Raw genomic sequence first — 21,797 nt, forward strand, 5'->3', positions numbered from 1 at the left:
TGCCTGAGTCATTCGTTTTGTTATTTTGCTTCTTGTCATCTTCACAGCACCATCTGATGCTAAGTTACATCACCCTTCATTGCAGTATAATTTGTCTGGTGTGCATCTCATTCATACACTTTCAAGATTAGATCAAGGTTTTAGTGAACGTTTCGTTTTGTATATACACCACACTACAACTTGTAATTTAACATTTCATAAACTTACCTCACTTGTTCTTTTGATTTATCAAATTTTACGAAAAGTCATCAAACTCTGTCAACCTTGAAAAGATTGGTGCTGTGGTCAAAGGCTGTGTACCCTCATGACTGCTGTGGTCAAAGGCTGTGTACCCTCATGACTGCTGTGGTCAAAGGCTGTGTACCCTCATGACTGCTGTGGTCAAAGGCTGTGTACCCTCATGACTGCTGTGGTCAAAGGCTGTGTACCCTCATGACTGCTGTGGTCAAAGGCTGTGTACCCTCATGACTTAGAAGTTCAAGACCAAAACAAGCAAGCAATGCCATTTTGCAGATCTTTCTTGCTTTGCTTCTGAACATTCCCATTACAACATTATCTGAAACCTCAGAAGGACTGGGTGGCCGAGTGGTAACGCGCTTGCGCTCGGAAGCGAGATGTTGCAAGTTCGACCCTGGGTCAGGGCGTTAGCAATTTTCTCCCCCCTTTCCTAACCTAGGTGGTGGGTTCAAGTGCTAGTCTTTCGGATGAGACGAAAAACCGAGGTCCCTTCGTGTACACTGCATTGGGGTGTGCACGTTAAAGATCCCACGATTGACAAAAGATTCTTTCTTGGCAAAATTGTATAGGCATAGATAAAAATGTCCACCAAAATACCCGTGTGACTTGGAATAATAGGCCGTGAAAAGTAGGATATGCGCCGAAATGGCTGCGATCTGCTGGCCGATGTGAATGCGTGATGTATTGTGTAAAAAAATTCCATCTCACACGGCATAAATAAATCCCTGCGCCTTGAATATGTGCGCGATATAAATTGCATAAAAAAAATAAATCCCTGCGCTTAGAACTGTACCCACGGAATACGCGCGATATAAGCCTCATATTGATTGATTGAGAAGTTCAGCAGTGACATTTTGACAGAAAGACCCGTTTGCGAGCCTGGGTGAAGTTGCTGTTGTGCAGAGCCAAAACTTGTAAAACAAGTACCGTTAAAACCCTAGCAAACGCCCCCTCCGCACAGATTTCGGGTAAAAGTAGGGTGTGGGTGTTTGCTAGGTATACACCCCTTTACGAGAGAAATAAAGTGGTACTACCATGTGATTTATGCAATTTTAATGAAAATTAAACACACCGTTTGTTTACACAAATAAATCTGTGCTAGAAAAAAAAACCCACAAGTGACTTTGATTCTTCTCATTCTCGGAATAACGTCAGCACAAACACCGTTTCTTCTCTGGTTTGGAGTTCTGGTAGGGTTGATGATCGTGGGCTCATTATAGTCATTCGAAGTCAACATCATCGTCTTCACTGTCGTCTCCACTCTCAGCTTCTTCTGGAAGAAAACTCGCGAGAACCATCGAACAGTGTGCACCAATTGTTGATATACGAGGCCGACTGTCCTAAAACGTCTTTTCTTTAAACCGGGTGGGCGTTTGCTAGGTATTGACACCTCTGCACAACTTTTGGGCAGAAGTGGGGGGTGGGCGTTTGCTAAATACTGGGCGTTTGCTAGGGATTTTACGGTATGTGTAATTTGCGATGCCTGTAACTAAATAGAGCATTCCAAGCTGATATTGGCATGTTCGTAAATTAACCATTCCAGGTAAAGGAAAATGTCATAAAAATGTATTAATCAAAAATTGTCTTCCAGTCTTCATTTCTTTATTAGTGTCTAATATTTGTTTGTCTTTTGTTTCACAATATTGTCAAACTGTTGGTACTTTTTTTTTAATGATACTCACACTTCTGAGAATGTTACTATAATAATGCTTGATTGAAGTTTAATGTACAGTGGAGTCCAGCTATAACGAACCTGGGTATAACGAAATCCCTCTTTTAACAAACTGCCATTGATTTCCCGGCAGACAGCCTTCTATTTCTTACTTGTTACTTTCCGGCTACATCGAACCTTTTGAGCTCATTTGCATAACAAACCCCTCTTTTAACAAACACGTTTTCATCGCCCCAGAGCCGTTTTGTCTCTAAAAGTCACGAGGCTACAACGAACTGATGTCAATAATTCTCTCCAAAGACAAAAATACACAAACACAAGTGCACATCACGTGATGAGCGAACTCTGAACAAACTAACAGCGGGAGGTGCACGGAACAGATCGAACCAAAACCAAAAGTTGTGGTGACGTCATGACATTTTGCGATGTACGTCAGCGAAGCTCGTGCTTTCTTTCTTTCTTTCTTTATTTGGTGTTTAACGTCGTTTTCAACCATTCAAGGTTATATCGCGACGGGAGCGAAGCTCGTGCACATGTGGTCTGTCTTGCTGATGTAGTCAAGTGGCGTATGCAGTCTTTTTGTGTAATTATCTCCTGCCCGACTCAGTTGCCTCCCCTGTCTATCATCTTCCCCTGACCCAAGTTGTGTCTCCCGCTAGGAGTATTGTGTGTTCACTATCGTAGGGAAGACTCGACCGGATTCCTTTCTAACCTCTTATCCCAGATTTAGGTGGTCGTTATGTAATGTGCCGCCAGACTGTCTGGGTATCGTTGGACGGCGTTTTGTCAAGTGGGTGTCATTTCTTTTGACAGGGTACATCATAGAAGATGCCAGGTGGCTTGGAGGTTTTAGTCTCTTACCCCCCCCCCCCCCCCCCCCCTTCTGTGTATCAGCTTTGACACTGCTTGTAATCTAATGAGCCTTATCCGGTGTGCGTAATATTTCCGGTGCGTGACACCGTCACGGCTTCATGCCTCGGTAACGATCCCTTTTCATTGGGCAGGCAATCTTAAGACGACGCGCCCCCCCGTTGTCTGACACCTAGGTATTCTCCCTATTGGCTTATCGCCACAGGGTATCGGAAGTGGCCAGCCTTTAAAAGACTGACCAGTTAGACTAGAGGAGAGAACGCGATTTGTAATACTGAGCTGTGTGCTGCTGATATGTGTCGGTCGACGTGTGGTTGTAACTGAATTCCGAAACCTGTGCTCTTGTGTTTACTGTTCCTTTTACGTGTGCTCACTGAGGAGAATCTACACTGCTTTCTGGTGTTAACTTTCTGGTGTCTACTTTCTGGTGTCTACTTTCTGGTGTTTACTTTCTGGTGTCTACTTTCTGGTGTTTGCTTCTGGTGTACGTTAATTAAAAGTCACGTTATCGCAACCTCTGTCTTGGCGTCTCATTTATGCTTCCTGGCCTATTTTCCCCCCTTCCACTCCACCCTATCACACTAAAAACAATGGCTGACGAACATGGTTTCAAAATCTGGAACTGTTTTTTGTTTTCTCCGATCCGTGACCGAGTGACGCGATATAGAACCACGCGTTCGTTTGAATCAACACTCTCCTCAGGCAGTGAAGTCTCCTAAATTGCTCAACACTGTGGACAGTCCGGAGTGCAGTTATGTCCCGTGAATGAGCGAGTCAAAGTTTTATCGTGAAAACTGACGCTTTTCATGCACCTCCCGCTGTTAGTTTGCCTCTCTATGGATTATATTATGAAGCTGTTGAAAACATGCAGAGATTGTACTCTCCAAGGAAAGATCGATGGGACGATCATTTGAAGGTGATTGGGAAAACTTGTCTTGAGGCCATTTAGGGTTGAAAACTCTACAGCGAATTACTGATATAACGAACTAGAATGTATCTCCCTTGAGATTCGTTGTACCCGGACTCCACTGTACCTGACTTGCCATGGCAAGATTAGTGTAAGTGTTGGAACATGGTGAATTTTCATGATAGAACCCTTGTGTGCTCTTTGAATATGTGAGAATGATTTGGAAGCTTGAATGCAGATTTGCAGATGTTAAATGAAAACATGTTCCAGCATACTGTGATGAGAAGTGACAAATAATGAATACAGGTAATCAAACCGTGTTATGTCTGTCATGGATGTTTCTGAATTCCTTCACGCTCACTCACTCACAAAAACACATGAGCGTACCCACACACTGAAAACAACAACAAAAAGTCTGCACATTCAAATTAAATCTGACATTTCTTTCGAATAAGTTCTCAACAACATGTAGCATGGATGACAAAGACATGATGAATGATCAAGATGGGCACAAAAGAGTCTTTTTCTGACACACATATAAAAAACATCTGATGTAAACGGAAATGATGCACCCTAATCCATCCTAGTTTTGAGAAGCTTCTTTGTCACCTTGTCCTTCTCACTGCAACAAAAAAACAGGCACGTTATCACACATACTATTACACACACACACACACTATAAAGAGCACACACACACACACACACAATCTATTTCATGTTATTGTCCACAGATTCAAAGACAAGAGCAACTACATTTTCTATCCTGACATATATAAAACACATGTACTCACATGATGTAGACAACACCTCCCCAACCTGACAGTGCATCGCGGTCAAATGCGTTCATCAGTGCCTGGGAGATGGTCTCAAACAAGTCATCTGGGCTCTGCAATAGAGAGTATGTTACACATAAAATCCTTCGTACTGAACAACTAAATTTCCTCCGAAAACGGCGTATGGCTGCCTAAATGGCAGGGTAAAAAACCGGTCATACACGTAAAATTCCACTCGTGCAAAAAACACGAGTGTACGTGGGAGTTTCAGCCCACGAACGCAGAAGAAGAACTAAATTTAGCGTAAACATGTTCTTCCAAAAATCGCAGACATCAGGACGGATCTATCCCCTGAAACCTGAAAACCTCTGATGGTGTGGGTAAAAAGCTACCCAATTGCATTGAAGTGAAAATAATGGCCAATGGAAACACAATAACCTTGACACACAAACTGACTCAACTGACAAGGGATGTGCAAATCCTTACATTCTGCATTCCTGAAGGATAGTGTACAGACACAGTACCTAAAAGACAGTATGTTCAAACTATGAAATATGCAAAAAACAAAACAAATACAGGGTACTTTTTGTTTTGTTAGAAGCAAGTCACAGTTAGTGGTACATGGTATGCAACATCCTTGAGGTCTGATGCCAGTGAATTTACTGTTACTATGCAACAAGTCACCCTGTGTTATCATTGGTCGCGCAGAAGCTGTAGGCTGAACAAAACCATGTCCAAAGCCGGTGTGTGCATATGACAGCATGCATCTGAATGTTTGTTTCGCTTAAAAACAAGTTCCTTTCCCTTTTTTTCCATTTGTTACAGTTCTTACCCAGCATAACAACAACAACAACAAAAAATGAAAATTACAGCTTACCAGATCAGGCTCCCACAAGGACTCACACATGCCGTACATCTGTTCCGAGCAAGTGCCGCTGACCACAAAATCGTCGGTGATCATGGGGCAGCCAATCAGATCCATGGAGGCTATGTAAGGCTGATTCGTCTTGGAATCCAGACCAGCTATGACCGGTTCTACGAAGTAGGGTCCAAACCTGAGACCAGCAAAAAATAATACAGTTTAAATGTTATCTTCACCTGCACTGTAAACGCTTATTCATATTTGAATAAGTGAAACATGTTCCCAGAAATTTGTGTTCAGAAACGTTTTTTCTTTTTCCTACAACCGAATGCATTTGCTATAAACAGACTCTTCTTCTTCTTCTTCTTCAGCGTTCCAGAATTTTTCTGGTTACGTGTGAGCTCGTTTGCCCATATGGGTTCCCCACACTATACTCTGAGAGCACAGTCAGCTTCACTCCGCTTTCGTTGAGTAGGCATGCTGGGTATTTTCGTGTTTCCATAACCCACCGAACTCCGACATGGATTACAGGATCTTTTCCGTGCGCACTTGGTCTTGTGCTTGCGTGTACACACGAAGGGGGTTAAGTCACAAGCAGGTCTGCACATAAGTTGACCTGGGAGATCGGAAAAATCTCCACTCTTAACCCACCAGGCGGCAGCGACCGGGATTCGAACTCACGACCTCCCGATTAGGAGGCCGACGTCTTACCACCACGCCACTGCGCCCGTCCTAAACAGACTCAAACCGTTACTGTTCTATAATCTGCATCCATCAGTGTGAGAAAATTATAATTCATGCATAATAACCATGCAGAAAAGGCTGAAGTAAGGAAAAGAATTTCTCATACTAATAGGCTGCAACTTGAAAAATACAAAGGATGTCACATGTGAAACAAGTAAATTGAACACCCTCTCAGTTACATGAAAAACCTCACCTTCTTTCATACAACAGGTTGGAAACCATGCTCATAAACGTCTGTGGTTTGATACGTCTGTTTTCACGCAGCTCATACAAGTTCAGTCTGAACTTTAACCTCTGTGAACTGAAAACAAAATAAATAGTGACTGAACAGTTACAAAGGTCAGCAATAAATTCATGGTGTAAAATACATTTAGATGAGAGTTAATTATATCCTAGGATGCGCTATCTATGTGGTTATAATTATGATATTTCTGTCAAAACATTCAGCCATAAAAAGAACGTTTTCCCACATGTCCATCATCCATGGTCTACAATAACATGAAATGTGTAATTCTTCCCGACAGCGATATTGCATAATTTCAACCTATGAGATGGCAGGACTCAACCACAAACCGTGGCCGTAAGCGCAGCCAACAGTCAGTGTCTGCAAAGAAAGGGAGGGTGTATTTTGAGAGCTTCCAGAGGCTACTTAAAATCTTTATAACTATGCATGTACTCACAGTCACAAGCACATACCATGATACCGTGGAATCCAGCAATAACGAACCTGGGTATAAAGAAATCCCTCTTTTAACAAACTGCCATTGATTTCCCGGCAGACAGCCTTCTATTTCTTACTTGTTACTTTCCGGCTACATCGAACCTTTTGAACTCATTTGCATAGCGAACCCCTCTTTCAACAAACACGTTTTCATCGCCCCAGAGCCGTTTTGTCTCTAAAAGTCACAAGGCTACAACAAACTGATGTCAATAATTGTCTCCAAAGACAAAAATACACAAAAATACACAAACACAAGTGCACATCGCGTGATGAGCGAACTCTGAACAAACAGCGGGAGGTGCACGGAACAGCCACCGCCGCTGTGTTGACCCAGAACCGCTCCCAACACCAACTACCACAAAAGCACGTGTTGCTGCCAATACCCTACGTCGCTACTTGCAGGCAAAGTGCAGCGATGTCTGTGACTTGGATATGATCTCCAAATTGGAGTGTACAGTGGAGAAGTGTGCCAGTTCTGAGCAGCGTCAGACAAACATTCTGGACTTTTTAAAAACAGCTTAGTACATGTGTCGCGGCAGTGTCAGTATGTGCAGTGTCTTTTTTGACGGACACGGAGATTGATCAGAATGTACATGTACATGCTTTTACACGACTTTTTAAATTTTACTTCTAAAATTGTGACAGTAAAGTGAACATTTGAACTATGCCTCTCTCTATGGATTATATTATGAAGCTGTTGAAAACATGCAGAGATTGTACTCTCCAAGGAAAGATCGATGGGACGATCATTTGAAGGTGAGTGGAAAAACTTGTCTTAAGGCCATTTAGGGTTGAAAACTCTACAGCGAATTGCTGATATAACAAACTAAAAGGTATCTCCCTTGAGATTCGTTGTACCCGGACTCCACTGTACACAACTATTATGACACCTTTTCACACAAATGTAACAGTTGCAACATACATAGTCTGTACATCTGTAGCAAGTCCAGGAAGACCAACGAATAGGTGTGGTCCCATTTCAAAGACTTTGTCAAAGTCCATGCTGACTGTCTGTGCCTGGACACCAAAGCGTCGATCTGCTGCGATGGCCACACAGTCTTTGCCTTTCATGGCAATGATGGCAGCGCCATTGTATGCAAGGATGCTCTGCACAGACAAAACAGTTGTTAAAAACAGTTTATTCCTTTATCTTTATGAATGGTGAGGTGTTTATAATTCGTTAAAATCGGATTACTTTACTTTATAACAAATTAGTCGACGTCAGAGTTCATGTTCTCAGCACTCTGACAATGGAAACTACTGTATGTAGCTCGTCTGAAGAATTGGAGAGAGAGAGAATACGAATACAAAAGTTTAATTGCTATAGGCTGTCGGCCCGTTGCAATGGGGAATTTACAGAATATAACGCGCGACAAGAGTATGATACAAAACCAGACCCCGCAATTATTTTCCACTTCGTAACATCCAAGTCGAAAGTAACTTTAGTCCGAGTCCAATGTCAATGCGATCGATCATATTGCCGGATAACAAAGCTGCTTTTTAGTCAACACAAAGGCAGAGACATAATTTATAGTCTTGCTCCAGTCTCGAGGAATGTTCGTATAACATGCAGATAGTCATGTAAGTCTGTGCTAAGTTGCTCAATTTCTTCTTTGAAGGAACCCAGTTCACTTGCTGCCCTCTCCAAAGGGAGAGCATGTCTTGTCTCACATCCTCCGAAGCTGTTTCTGCTGCATCTGGTATCACGTCATACATTCTGGTTTCAAACATTTTGCAGTCAAACAGTCGTTTTCTTACCACCTTTGGACTGACAGTGACACACTATTGTCTGAAACCTGTTGTTCCTAAAAAGAGATTTCAGCTGTGTTTTCTTAGTCTCAGGCAGTGCTGAAACAACAGAGCTTCTTTTGCCGCATCTCCAGAAGACTGGTTGTTGATGTCAATCAGTCAATGTTTTCGTTCACACAAGACAGGCTTACACAGAACTTTACAGGAGAATGAGAGAAAGGGCAGAGAAAAAGAGACCAAAAAGACTGACTGACAAACAGAAGGATGGAAAAGAGAGAGAGATCAAATCAAATCAAATCAAATCTTATTTTTTGAGGGTTGTGGCATAAGCAATACAACGAGCTTTTTTTCAACCAGCCCTCGCCCAGAGAGAGAGGTATGATAATAATGATCAGGCTGAAGAATTTTGTGTAAGATCACATGCTACCGATATTCTACTTCAATCAAACATCCACAGGCTTCCGCATATCGCGCTTTCGGTAAATACAGAGAAGTTCAGAAATCAAGATAAGAATTCCAACAGTGGCAATGCATAAAAGTCCTTACCATTTTGTTATTTTCGACTGTCCACTGTCCGTTTCCAGTGAAATTGCAAGTCAGCCAGACCGGAAACTTGTCGCGATACCTTCTACATTAAAGAGCTTTTATATGGGACGCAAGTCGTCAAAGCTAGGCATGATTGCCTCCCTTGTTCCACTTGCCTCAAACCACGGAGTGGCTCGGGAACCGACGAGTCGGTGCTTGAGCCCCCAGGCTCGGGAACCGGCAGTTACCCATATCTCACATCAGTGACTCGCGCTGTTGCCGAAATTCAAATCTTTCTGAGTCTAAAAATGATCTCCATTCATCTTTTTCCAATATAGCAAAGACCACAGTTCTTTGAATTGAAGTTAAAAGAAAAGCTTTTTATAAAATGAACGAACAATGGTCCTCAAAAAATAAAGGTAGCTAGTTCTGGAGAGTGTCGGTCCCCGGGCCGGTGCTCGGCCAGGCTCGGGAACCGACTCGTCAGTTCTCCACCTATGGCCTTTCTCAAAATAACGCCGATGCACAAGCAAAACAATTATACACTATACATCTCCAAAAAAAAGGTAAAAAAAGAAGAAAACAGGGAATAGTAATAAATATATAAATAAATGAATTAAAAACAAAACAAACAAGATCAAGCGCTTTTTAAAAATTGTTTCCCAAACATCTTTGTTTATCTTGCCCTTTGGAAAACTGATACATTACAATGACATTTATTTTCAGTTTGATTTCTGGTCAAAATATGTCGGTTCGATTTCTATTATTTTATAACAAATAAGGTCTCAACTTTGACAACTACAAAGATAGAGACCAACAAACAGACAAACACACAGTTTATTTCATAATATATTGCATGTATGTGTGTTTGTGTGCATCAATCTATGATAACCTGATCATCTTTTTTTCCAAAATTGTATTATCTGGAGATCTATGAAAAGCTCCAAACCTGTGCATATAAAGCATTTTGAGTGAATGCTTTTTTCCTGTTAAAAAGTATTTATGTGAGAAATGTGTGCAATTTATATACTGTATTTTCTTAGCCATTCCAATTGTTTTATGGGTCTGCCTTCAAGAGTCTTTGATCCTCAGAAGAAGAAAAAAACAAAAGCAGAATGACTTTGTTTTAAATGTCTCATCCAAGATTTTTTTTCTGAATTCGTTTTGGTGGAATATTTCATGTATGCAATCATAATTTTTGATACAAAACTTTCATATATTCACTCACAAACACACACACATACACACCAAAAAGAAACCAAAAGTCTCACAAATATTTCATTTCTGTACATTTTTCTTTATTTTTTCTGATCACATGTCCATGTCAGTTATTGTTCACATATATGTTAAATTGTTCTCAAGGAAATATTAAAAAAAGTAACACCATATATTACTTATTTTTTTCATTTCACAGTCACCTAAACATTCCAGAATTACTGATGAGTTTATAATTTCTTTCCAATTTGATAAACCTGAATCCAATATTCCACTTGTTTCAATATCTGCAATTTCAAAGTCCGTGTTTAAATTATTCTTCTGGGATTTACATGCATTCAGTACTGCATGAGGTAAATTAAAAGACCTAGATATTGGATTTGTTCTTTTTTGTCTTCTCAAATTTTGTTTTGTTCGTTTTGCTGTCATTGCACACATTTTCTCTAGTGTTCATTCTCTGGTGGTTCCAAATTATTCTCTAAAAGTGCATGGTTTTTCTAAATATTTTTTTTATCAAAAGACATGACAAATTAGCAGAATTAATTTTACAGAATTAACACAGGTTAATGAGGAACATACTAGGAAAGTATATGTACAAAACAAAAAAATGCAGACACAAAAATTGCGTAATGTTTCAGGTGAAAAAGTCTTCAAAGGACTGCTAGACTTTGAAATCATCACTGCAGTAAACACTAACATCTGCCCTAAACTTTGGATGTGAAGAGTATAAATGTTAAAGAATTACAGCATCCATATAAATCACTTCTAAATGTTTTATGATCCTGCCCCACCCAAAAAAAGAAAATATAAAAAGAAAAGTACGTTCAAAACAAAATAAGTAAATCAAAGTTAAAAATAAATAAATAAATAACACAATCCCGGGGGTGAATCTTCATACAAAATTTCACACACAGTTGCCTCATATGAAATGGTTCCTTTTGAATAAAATTGTACATGATGTAAATCAGATGTCTTTTTATTCAAAACAAAAAAATAAATTGGATAAACTGATCTAATAAAGCTTTAAAACAGAAAGATTTAAAATTATCACAGACGTTCTTTGGAGACTTGTGAGAGAAAAAATAAAAGAAAGTGGATGGATTTCTAGGCTAATCAAACTGAATTGTGTCCTTCCTTCAAATTCAAGGATGAAAATGTTGTCATTGTCACTGAAAAAGAACAATACCCTCTTGAAATGGAACAGAACAAATAAATAATACAAAATGAACTTGCAATGTGTGTTGTTTCTCACGGATTTTGAATACTTTTCCCTTTTAATGCCACAGCATTGTCACTTGGAACCATGAGGAATGGTCTAGTACCAATTAACGCTTCAAGTCTTTGCAGAAAAACAAGAAAAAGACACAAAAACAGTATTCCCACATTTCATTCATAACAGTTCAGGTTTCCCACATTTCATTCATATTAACAGTAGTCACTGTTCTGGTATATACACCATCACTAAGTACAATATATGTTATTCAAAATACAAATAACATTTATGTGTCGATCGATTCTGGTTAGAATTCCTCCAAGTTTTTATGATTGAACGCACACAATCATGCACTATTTTGTTGTCTCGGCTGGCCGCCTAAATATGAAGTTTTGTTGGCCTCTGATGTCACATGGCTCAAAGAAGGGAAATCCAATGTTCAATCGATACATTGTGACATGCATGCGCGTTAAAATATTGATCAAACAGAAAGAAAGAATGTCTTGCGCAGTATCAAGATCCCCTCATTTTGATTGTCTGAGTCTTCAACGTTGCTTTCCACATAAACCCACTCCCCTACCACCCAAAACATGCGTCCCTCATGGCCCCCCAAACCCCAAGTTCCTCCCAACCCTAGCATCTTCCCTCACTGCCTCCCAACCCCAACCCTCAGATGCCATACGGCAAGACTCAGAAACAGTTTCTACCCCCAGGCTGTCCTGGCTTTTAATAACCGGTAAATGAACTCTACAGATTGTGACACGTTTTAGGATGCTCTAGGAGTATGGTTTTAGTAGCTGACATTACATACTGTGATATATAGAGTGGGTTTTAGTATGGTGACACCACTGTGACGCGATGAAGCCAGACTATGTTTTAGCAGCTGGTTATATTACCGGAATACACATCTAGTATGTTTTAGTAGTTTTAGTCGTTCTTTAACCACTGTGATGTGTTGGAAGAGTTTATTTTTATGTGCTGTTTTAGAGGTACATTTTATCAGTATGGAACATGTTCAGTTCTTACAGTAGTTGATAGTGGGGGGGGGGGGGGGGGATCCTATCTTATTCTGCGTACTTTTATTGTGGTTCCGATAGCTCTTAGAGTTTCATAGTTCTCACCATGTCTGTATAGTGTATGTATTAGTTACTGTGATACCAAATTGTCTTACCCATGTATGTATGATGCTATGCGCCAGTGATGTATGAATGCTATTTATTTTTGTTTTTATCACACAGCAAGCTGCTTTCCTCGTGTATTTTTTATGTTCATTCATGTATTGTACACTTGGCAATAAATTATCTATCTATCTTTTTCAAGTTAATTTTGTTACACACTAAGCACGTTGCTGTTCTGGGAACTTTGTTCTCTTGGTGGTGCTCACTCGATTCTTTGCGGTGATGGTTGTGGGCTGATGGTTCATATCAGGATCACCCAGCATTTTCAGGTATCGGCATCGGGCCTGAAATACAGTAGGCAAAGGTAGGAAAATATGTGCTTCTGGATATAAAAAAGGACATTTAAAATGACACACACCCTTAGACACAGACACACTTAAGCACACACACACACACACACACATTTACATGGAGAGACACTTTTAAGCCTCTAAATACATGCATGCATTCTAAATTAACTGTCTCCTCTGTCGCATTCACCCCTGCAGTGTTTTTCACGGCCATAAAATAGTAAATAAATGTTGCCAAGTTATATATTATATCAAAGTGTTTTTAATGTCTTAATACTTTAATTGTGTTTCAGAGTGTACTTGTTGTCAGTCGCAAAAGTAATTTCTCTATGAAGATTTAAAAAAAGTATTACTGTATTGTGGTATACAAATGACCTTTTCATCAGGAAGACACTGCCCAAGGGACTCCAACAAAAGTTTGTCGCCAAACACAGCTGCCTGAAAGTCTTTGAAGGACACTCTGCCATCATGGTCATCCTGGTCCTGAAAAAATAAAGCACATTCACTACCAGAAATGGAAAACAAACAAAGAAATGCACAAACTAAATAACCTTCTTCATGTTCACCGTCAACTATAAATGATGGTGTACATTTGGATGCTGCGCAAATTTTGGGATGTTCAACTTGTATGTTAATGCAAGCACTAACACAAAAATATAAATAAACCATGTTAACTGTCACAGGAAGACAATGATATGATAAAATTGGGGTGTCCAAAGCTCAGTTGGTAGCGGCGTTGGCTTCAAAATCAGTTGTTGCTATCAGCATGGGTTCGAGCCCCATGTTAGGCAAGGGATTTATTTCCCAGAGTCTAATTTGTGCAGACTCTCCTAAGTGCCTGAACACTCCCGTGTGGATCTACGCACACGATAAAGATCCCAAGGTCAAAGTGAACGTCTTAGGCCTTGGAAAACAAAAATACATGCATGCAGAAAAAAAGGGTAGCGAGATTCTGTCGCTGCATGCAGGGATAGCAGCCCCAATTTCCTTGAGGGAATTCCCCAAGGACAATAAAATATACCAAATACCAAACACAAAAAAGAATACCCAAATACCCACAAACACTTAGACGACAGCTATCAAACAAGCAAACAAACAAACAAACAAATTAACAGACAAAAACTAGAAGTCTCACCAGTTTTTTCAAAGCCAGTTCAGTGAGCTCTTTGATGCCTTCATCAGCATCATCTTGATCGGCGTCATGAGATTTCTGAAAAACAATCACAAAGCAAGTTGTAGGTACAGTCTGTCAACATTAGGCAAAAAAAAAAAAAGGTCTGTTTACGGTAACATAGGTAAAAAAAAATAGGGTCGGTAGGTCGGGATTTTTTTTTTCTTTTTTTTTTCCAAAAAACCATATTTTTACGTTATTTTGGATGTTTTTTTTTCCCCCCGCCAAATGCCAAAAAAAAGTCTAGGGTCGCGCGAAAAAAATAGGGTCGGTCGGGTTACCGTAAACAGACTATTTTTTTTTGTTGCCTTATGAGCATGATTTCAGCTAAACTTTCAGTTGATTTACATTGCTTCCAGTACAGCAAGTGGTCCTTGCAACCGAAGGACTCCACTGGGAGCAGCCAAAAGTTCATTGCAGGTGGCCTGCCGCAATAGGCACACTTTGGTAAAGATGGCAGATAAAGAGACAACAGGAGGTTTTCTTTATTGGGAGGTGACTATTACGTATTAGAGAGGCCTCACATTGCAGGTACCACACTGTAGCAGGATTTTCTTCTTATTCTCTGTGAGTTATTGATTGGGAAAACACAGCATCTGTGTGAGTGTTTGTACGGCCTGCATTTTAGTGCGAGTTAAAAATAGTCAAGGCAAAGGCTACCAACCGCTGCAGCCAGCACACTGTTAAAATCGCTTTCTTGTTATACCCAAATTTTTCTGCGCTACACGGGAAGATAGTACTTATCAGTTGTATGGCTCTGAGCAAGCCAGCACGGCTGTGTAGAGCGGTGGTTGAAAACATGCTAAAAATAGCTCGGCATGCCTGCGGCTAAGGGGGCAGAAATGAAGCTCTGTGAACAGCCGCGATCTGCATGTGTCTGTGTCCAAACATAGAGATTTTATTTTTTCATTTTAGTCTAACGAACCTAGGTAAACAAGTTAAAAAGAAGTCATAGAGGCCCTGACCTCCACTTCGTGGGAGGCTAAACACTAAAGGAAAGCATTCTTTTGTTCTTCAAATATCTTTTAGAAAGATCGATAGCATGCCAATCACTTGTAAATAAAAAACATTGACTTACCGTGACCATACTGTTCTTAAGAAACTGGAACATTTCTTCACGTGTAATGTAGCCATCACCATTCAAGTCATACACATTGAAACAAACTGAAAACCAAAGCAAACATGCAACACATCAAGAACATGAATCACATGTTCAACACCTACATTTTCTTGAAAGAAATAAATTATCAAAAACCCTGGAACAAACAAATAAACAAAAGCTTATCTCAGCTGTTAGATTTAAAAACAAATCTAATACACATCTGAGTCCTGTTTGTAATCGGTCAAACAAATGTTTAAGTTTTACAAATAGTACACCAGTCACAGATGAAAAGATTTTTTTTTAAACTTGAAGAAAACAGAATAAAAGAATCAAGCACAAAAATGGATGTATTTTTGTCGGAACACTAAACCTACTAAAATAAAAGTTAAGTGAATCTTTTGTTGGATTTTCTTTGCTCAAATATAACATCAAACACATGCACCTCTGATACGCATCAACATTTGTAATTACTAATTCCACTTACACCTCATTTTGTCCTCTAGGTTTCCAGTAAGAAAGGTTGCCATTCCCATCACATAATCATCAAGTTTTAAATGCTGGGTGTTGGCACTGATGTCGAAGGTCCTGAAGACTGGAACAACCGTTCTCATCATTAGAATCAGTCATTTCAAACAGTGCAAAAAACCAGTATCTAACAGTAAGACATAAGACTTTATTACAACGATGTGCAATAAAAAGGATTGTCATCATTTTTACGAGTTTTCATTCACGAACACCTGGGAAATAAATCTCATGTTCCCCATGCAATAACTCGAGGTGGTGAATGGGTTTGAGCTTTCAGGTGAAACGTGGATTGTCAAAGTAAAAGCCAATCAGGCTGATTGTTTGATGTGTGGAACCATCGCGGCTTTGGATTTGTGTTTCCGAGGACAACGATTGTAAGCATTCACTCTCAAAGACCCAATCAATGTTGATAATTACCGCGGCGACTCGATCATGGTCAATTTGCAACTTATCTCTGTAATCGCAAAATCCACAACGAAAAGTCATAAACACTTAAAAGAAAAGAAATATGCTCAACACTTACTGAACTCACAGGTATGATCGCAGCTCTGTACATTTTTAGACTGGAAGAAAAGCGTCAACAAGCTACGTTTGACGTCACATACATTGATACAAGTTTGACGTGTTATCTCGTGCTACTGTGACGATGCTTTGTGGCCCGGAGTTGGATTCTAAAAATTCGTCTCCCTGTGAGTTATTGTGCATTTTGTTGCACAACCAAAATGATGACAAAAACGATGTTTGGTGGCTTGTTGTCAGACCAGCATTTTGTTGTTGGTCCTCGGGGAGCATATCGCCTTTTGTCTCATATTTATCCCCTTGGACCAACAAAAAAGCTGGTCTGTCAACAAGCCACCAAACATCTTATAATGTTGCTTGGCTTGAGTACATTCAATACATAATACATTCAAACACAACAACAAAACAGAGTGCTCACCAAATTGCGTACACACACACTTACTCACTCAGTACTGAGCACTATGAATCTGTGTTTCCTTTTCATGTGGGATATTATAACTCTTATTACCAAATTACTTTCCAAGTTTAAGGTTTTCATTTTCAGAGCTCAAAACGTACATCACAGTTTCATCTTTAATGTATTATACATTTTGTTGATAAACTCACTTCTGTCGAGGAGAAAATCATCCAACATGTCAAACTGGTTCATGAGATCATCACGTACAGTGTCCCGGTCGAGTCCCTTGTCTTTGCATTTCTGTTGGTAGTGTTCTACAAGGCTTTGCACAACCTGTTTGTTCACTGCAAGGAAAGAAGGCACAGTGACATCACCAGTCAGTGGAACCCCCAATTTACGACCTCAAAAACTGAGAAAATCAGATCTTAAAATGGGGGTAAATTTACAGAGGGTATAAACAGAAGGTCTGAGAAAACAGGGTCTTAAAAGCGAGGGAATCTTATTAGGGTGGAGGGGGGGGGGGGGGAGGGGGCTTAAAAAAGGGGTTCAACTGTACTTCTGGATCTGGATACTCACTAGGTGTTGGTTGTGGGATACATCACAGGAGCCGATTTTGGCAATATGTGACAAGTGGTGGGAGCATGGTAATAAAAATGGAAACAATTGCAACATTGGTGTCTGTGTCCTCTTATTAGAGTACATGCATGTGACATTGCACACACACACACACACACACACTCACACACACACATAGGGGAAAATGTTTATTGCCTTCTGGAAAAATTGTAACAGAAGTATCTTTGCCTTCTTGTTAGAGCACATCTATGTGACTTCACACACACATACACTCACACACCATGCAGGGCTGGACCTCATGCATGAGAGGGAGGGGCTTCCAAAAGGCGGCTACATGGGGTACAGGGGCTTGCCAGGCGGTGTGGTGTGTGCCCTCCCAGCGTCTTTGAAATTTAGCACTTGAAAGGGGTATTTTTGGTCTCTCCAAGAGAAAAAGGTACATTTGCCGGGTAAGGGGGAGGAGGGGGGTTAACAGCCCTTCTGCCTAGATCCCGCCCTGCACTCACACACACACACACACACATTTTTGGCTCACGTAAGTGTAGCCTATGTGTCTGTGCGTGCGTGCGTGCGTGCGTGCGTGCGTGCGTGCGTATGTATGTATGTCTGTGGTAGAAACTTTAACATTTGAAGACGTCATATTACATTGACGTCACATTATGACGTACGAGGGTTAGACGTCACGCGATGGAATTACTGAAAGTCTCGGTGATTGTTATTTTGAGCGGGCCGAGACTAGTTGGCAGTCGTGTCCATGTAAGTTGGCTGCATGCAGACAGACAGATCTAGATCTAGTGTCTCGCTTTCTTGCACAGTTTCACCTATGCTCTTTCTGTGTGTGTGTGTGTGTGTGTGTGTGTGTGTGTGTGTGTGTGTGTGTGTGTGTGTGTGTGTGTGTGTGTGTGTGTGTGCGTGTGTGTGTGTGTGTACTGTGTGTGTGTATGTGTGACGGAGTGATTGAGTTTGTGTTACTGTTTGTCGATTTCTTACGTGAGCCTTGAAGGCTTCGCCTCTTGTTTTTCTTCTTTCCAATGATGCCCACGATCATGATAATGATCATTATAATAATAATAATAATAATAAATGAGCATTTATATAGCGCAACATCATAACTTTACAATTATGCTCTTTGCGCTTGACACATTTAAGATTAAAACACAGTTATACAAGCATTTACATCTACATTCATAGTCAGCAACGCTTAATTAAAAGCATACACCATCAAACATACATTACAAAAGATTCTTCCACTAACTAAATAATAAAAACATGAATAAAATAGGTAGTGAAAACAAGGAAATACCAGCTGAATACCCTTAATCAAACAGAACATGTTATCAACAATACTGAAAACAGCCCTAGATGTTTATATACATTATCACATTATCACTAAAACAACAAATACACTACATGTAGCCTACTGATGGACTGAGAAAACAAAATCAGGGGTTGTATTTCTTGAAGAGGTGCGTTTTAAGTGCTCGTTTGAATGCTTGGGGTGTCTGAGAGTGGCGGATGTGAAAGGGGAGAGAATTCCATTGTGTGGGTGCGCAGAAAGTAAAAGTGCGTTGTCCGTATGTTTATGGCATGAAAAGGGTGGTGCTTTGTTACAGTCCATTTGCGTACTCTGGTCGTTATCATTATCATAGTCCGTAAATCATAGCAAAGAGTCCGTGTCCGGAGAAGCCTAGTTTTTGTTGTGAGTACTGTGACTTAGTTTGCGGAGGCCCGCGACACAAAGGCATCAACCGTTGCCGCCTCCACCGTCTCATTGGGAAGGCGGTTCCAGTCCTTCACAGTTCTCGGTAGAAATGAGCCCTCTCTGTATTGCATTTGAAGGGGGAGAGGGGGGGGGGTCCAATGTACCAAGTTTCTCTCTCTCACACACACACACATGGATTAATCAAATGATATTGTCTGAAGGTTCCAAAGTAAAGGCGGTACAGCTGGTAACAGAGGTCACTGACCGGAACGCAGGATTGTTTACTTACACCCCAGTAAACATTTATGGTGCGCCGCGCATGCATTCACCGTCGCTTGGGCGATCCCACCTGCGCGGACATACGCCGCGGAGACTACGCGCCGGTGCATTTAAATTCTAGGTTACACCATCGCCACTGTCAATGCGCCATACCGACGCCGCGCAGTTCCGAAATGCGGGTGTATTTGTTTTGCTTGGTTTTTGTTGTTGTTGGTTTGTTTGTTTGTTAATTTTGTTTTTACGTAGAGCCGAAAGGTACATCGGATTGTGGGTTGGTCGTGCAGACGGTAGACAAAAAACCAGCTTTAAAATGTGAAAAAGTCCAAATAGCTATTTCTTTAATTTAATTCGGCGGCTAAACGGCTCAAGCGATTTCAAAATCCTTTTAAGACAGTATCATGCTATTGAAGGGGTACACTAAAAAACAATTGGCAAAACAATATCTGGCCCCTGACGGCAAGCAGCTTGATTTCCCCAAAACGTTTCACGAGAGCGGCGTCCTAACCGTAAGAGCTAGCGCCTGCGGATTTTTTTGTGAACGAAGAGGGGGGGGGGGGGGGGGGGGGGGGGGGGGGGGGATGTGCTTATGAAAATCAAGTTTTCGAGAGCCTATAGGTCTTGTTTTTTTTGTAAAAGAATTTAGTGGGGGGCGTCGGAAAAGATCTGTTTTCAAATGTAAACACAGTAGATAAAATAATAAGAAGATAGATAGATCTGTTTAACCAATCACAATGGAACTCCAAAATATTCCATAGATTAGTTTACTTAATTTTTAAAAGATAAGTTCGAAACATTATCATCTGATAAGTCGCCGTATAACCTTATAGGTTCCAGCGACTAAATATTTCTGATCCTGTTCCCCGGGTTTTCGAACCAAGGGCGGGAACTGTGCAACCATAGACATGTACGTCATCATGATCTCCCCTTATTATTCGTTATTCATCGTCAATAATTTGAAATGGTAAGTTATATCTCTATGTTTTTTACATGTAAGTGTGCGGAAAAAATACAGTTATAGCAGTTATGTACAAAAACAAGCAGCAAATGCTCTTTTCGCCAAAGTAAAGTCCTTTTTTCTTTTGGTTTCTTACATGTGACACAGCACACCGCAAGCATTTAGGCGAATAACAAGTGTGTGGTATATATATATCATCAATTGTATAAGAGGTAACGGTGTTATTTACTTGCCATGTTCTTTACACGTTTTCCAATTGTGTCCTTAATTATTGCTTGATGCCGTGTATGATATTACAATATGTCTTTCAACAGTGTGTACATGCATAGTCATAGTAACTCGAATTTTGTTTTACTTCGAATTACTTGGGATGCGCCGCATCGACTTCTAGCATGCATGTCACCTGCTCCAGGCATGGTCACGCGATGGTCAGGCGCACCATATACGCATGCGCCGCGTCGACTAGTGGACGATCATAGTATTGACTGAGGCGCATGCACCAAAGTTCCATGAGGCGCATGCACGGCGCAGGTGTATGGTGCATGCGCGGCGCATGCGCGGCGCATGCGCGGCGCACCCAAAATGTTTACTGGGACGTGAAGGCCAGGTTTATACATATAGTTGTTTTTTGTCTTCACATAAAACATTCCTACTACACAGGAATCCGTTCTATTGTCGATTAGCAAATAAAGTACAAAGGGTAATCTTGAACTTTAGCGTGTTAAAATAAAGTTTAATGCGTGTCTTAAATTCATAGCTCAGAATCCAGAGGCATTTAAGTCTCCAAATTTGTAGAACCTGCACTTGTAATCATAACAAGTCATTTTAGATCCCTTTGAAGTTACGGAATGAACTCCGATGAACATTTTGTTTACATGGGTCAAAGAAGGAATTATCCGTATGATCAGACAAGGGAGACAACTCTTTCGTGTAAATGATGTCCCATGGTTGACAACGAACACCATTTTCGGCGATTGAACAACCAAATTAATTAATTATGCTTAAGTTTGAAGCTCAATCCGTCAATTAATTTCACGACAAATGTTCTTTGGCTTGCTTACATGGACTTGTATCAAAAATAAGTAAAGAATGACACTGGATTCTGAGCTATGAATTTAACACGCTAAAGTTCAAGATTACCAGTACAAAGTCTTCCTCTTTTTGAAAAAGTGCCGCAACACTCCTTCTCCAGAAAATATCTGCCTGAAGTGGGAATAACAAGACACATCATTATGTGCCAGGTTTTCAGCGATTTTCTTCACTTACAATCTCCTTTTTAAAAGACTGATACAGACAAAAACATAGCTCAGGTAACTTACGCTTTGTCTTATTTGTGAGTTCTGCTACTTTCTTTTCCAGCTGTGCTCTGTTAGACCCCATCTCGATGTCTGTAAAGTGTGAGCACAACACTTGGCTAGGAAGCAAGCAAGAAGTGTCGAGACGGACGCTAGTTGTCAAGACGACTACGCATGTCCCGGCTGCGGTACTAATATTTGTTTGTTTTCCAAAATATTTAAATAATTAAACAAAATATTAACAAGAGCGACAAATCGTTGTTGTTATTCAATCGTTGTTAGAAATGTTTAAAATATTTTCTTTTTGTTATGATAAGTTA

General features: G+C 40.4%; 2 protein-coding genes across 3 annotated transcripts; both read right to left on the bottom strand.

Moving 5' to 3' along the window:
- Nucleotides 1-4,108: 4,108 nt before the first annotated feature.
- Nucleotides 4,109-9,225, bottom strand: LOC138982413 (proteasome subunit beta type-3-like). Its single transcript, XM_070355689.1, has 6 exons — nt 9,082-9,225; nt 7,709-7,893; nt 6,259-6,366; nt 5,337-5,514; nt 4,478-4,572; nt 4,109-4,308 (listed from the first exon to the last, which is right to left on the bottom strand). Exons 1-6 carry the CDS (start codon nt 9,082-9,084, stop codon nt 4,260-4,262), a joined length of 618 nt encoding a protein of 205 aa, XP_070211790.1. The 5' UTR covers nt 9,085-9,225; the 3' UTR covers nt 4,109-4,259.
- A 1,111-nt stretch (nt 9,226-10,336) lies between these two features.
- LOC138982414 (calaxin-like) lies at nt 10,337-21,653 on the bottom strand. 2 transcript variants are annotated; one of them, XM_070355691.1, is made up of 8 exons: nt 21,502-21,653; nt 16,880-17,014; nt 15,714-15,821; nt 15,206-15,291; nt 14,092-14,166; nt 13,332-13,439; nt 12,873-12,950; nt 10,337-11,444 (listed from the first exon to the last, which is right to left on the bottom strand). In XM_070355691.1, the coding sequence occupies exons 1-8, from the start codon at nt 21,560-21,562 to the stop codon at nt 11,442-11,444; spliced, it is 654 nt and encodes a 217-aa protein (XP_070211792.1). In that variant the 5' UTR covers nt 21,563-21,653; the 3' UTR covers nt 10,337-11,441. The 2 variants fall into 2 exon arrangements, with proteins under 2 accessions (XP_070211792.1, XP_070211791.1); XM_070355690.1 differs by lacking the exon at nt 10,337-11,444 and having other exon boundaries at nt 12,175-12,950.
- Nucleotides 21,654-21,797: the final 144 nt, after the last annotated feature.

The sequence above is a fragment of the Littorina saxatilis genome, linkage group LG12, assembly GCF_037325665.1.
Source record: "Littorina saxatilis isolate snail1 linkage group LG12, US_GU_Lsax_2.0, whole genome shotgun sequence".
Taxonomy (NCBI): Eukaryota; Metazoa; Mollusca; class Gastropoda; order Littorinimorpha; family Littorinidae; genus Littorina; species Littorina saxatilis.

Bases quoted from the DNA above. Each gene is read 5' to 3' on its own strand.
- LOC138982413 (XM_070355689.1), bottom strand. The intron at 5,515-6,258 runs GTGAGGTTTTTC...TGCTGGTCTCAG, and splicing joins AACCTGTTGTATGAAAGAAG to GTTTGGACCCTACTTCGTAG. The intron at 4,573-5,336 runs GTAAGCTGTAAT...TCTCTATTGCAG, and splicing joins CCTTGTGGGAGCCTGATCTG to AGCCCAGATGACTTGTTTGA.
- LOC138982414 (XM_070355690.1), bottom strand. From the start codon at position 21,562: ATGGGGTCTAACAGAGCACAGCTGGAAAAGAAAGTAGCAGAACTCACA. The intron at 14,167-15,205 runs GTAAGTCAATGT...ATTGTTTTTCAG, and splicing joins TTAAGAACAGTATGGTCACG to AAATCTCATGACGCCGATCA. The intron at 13,440-14,091 runs GTGAGACTTCTA...TTATTTTTTCAG, and splicing joins AACTGGCTTTGAAAAAACTG to GACCAGGATGACCATGATGG.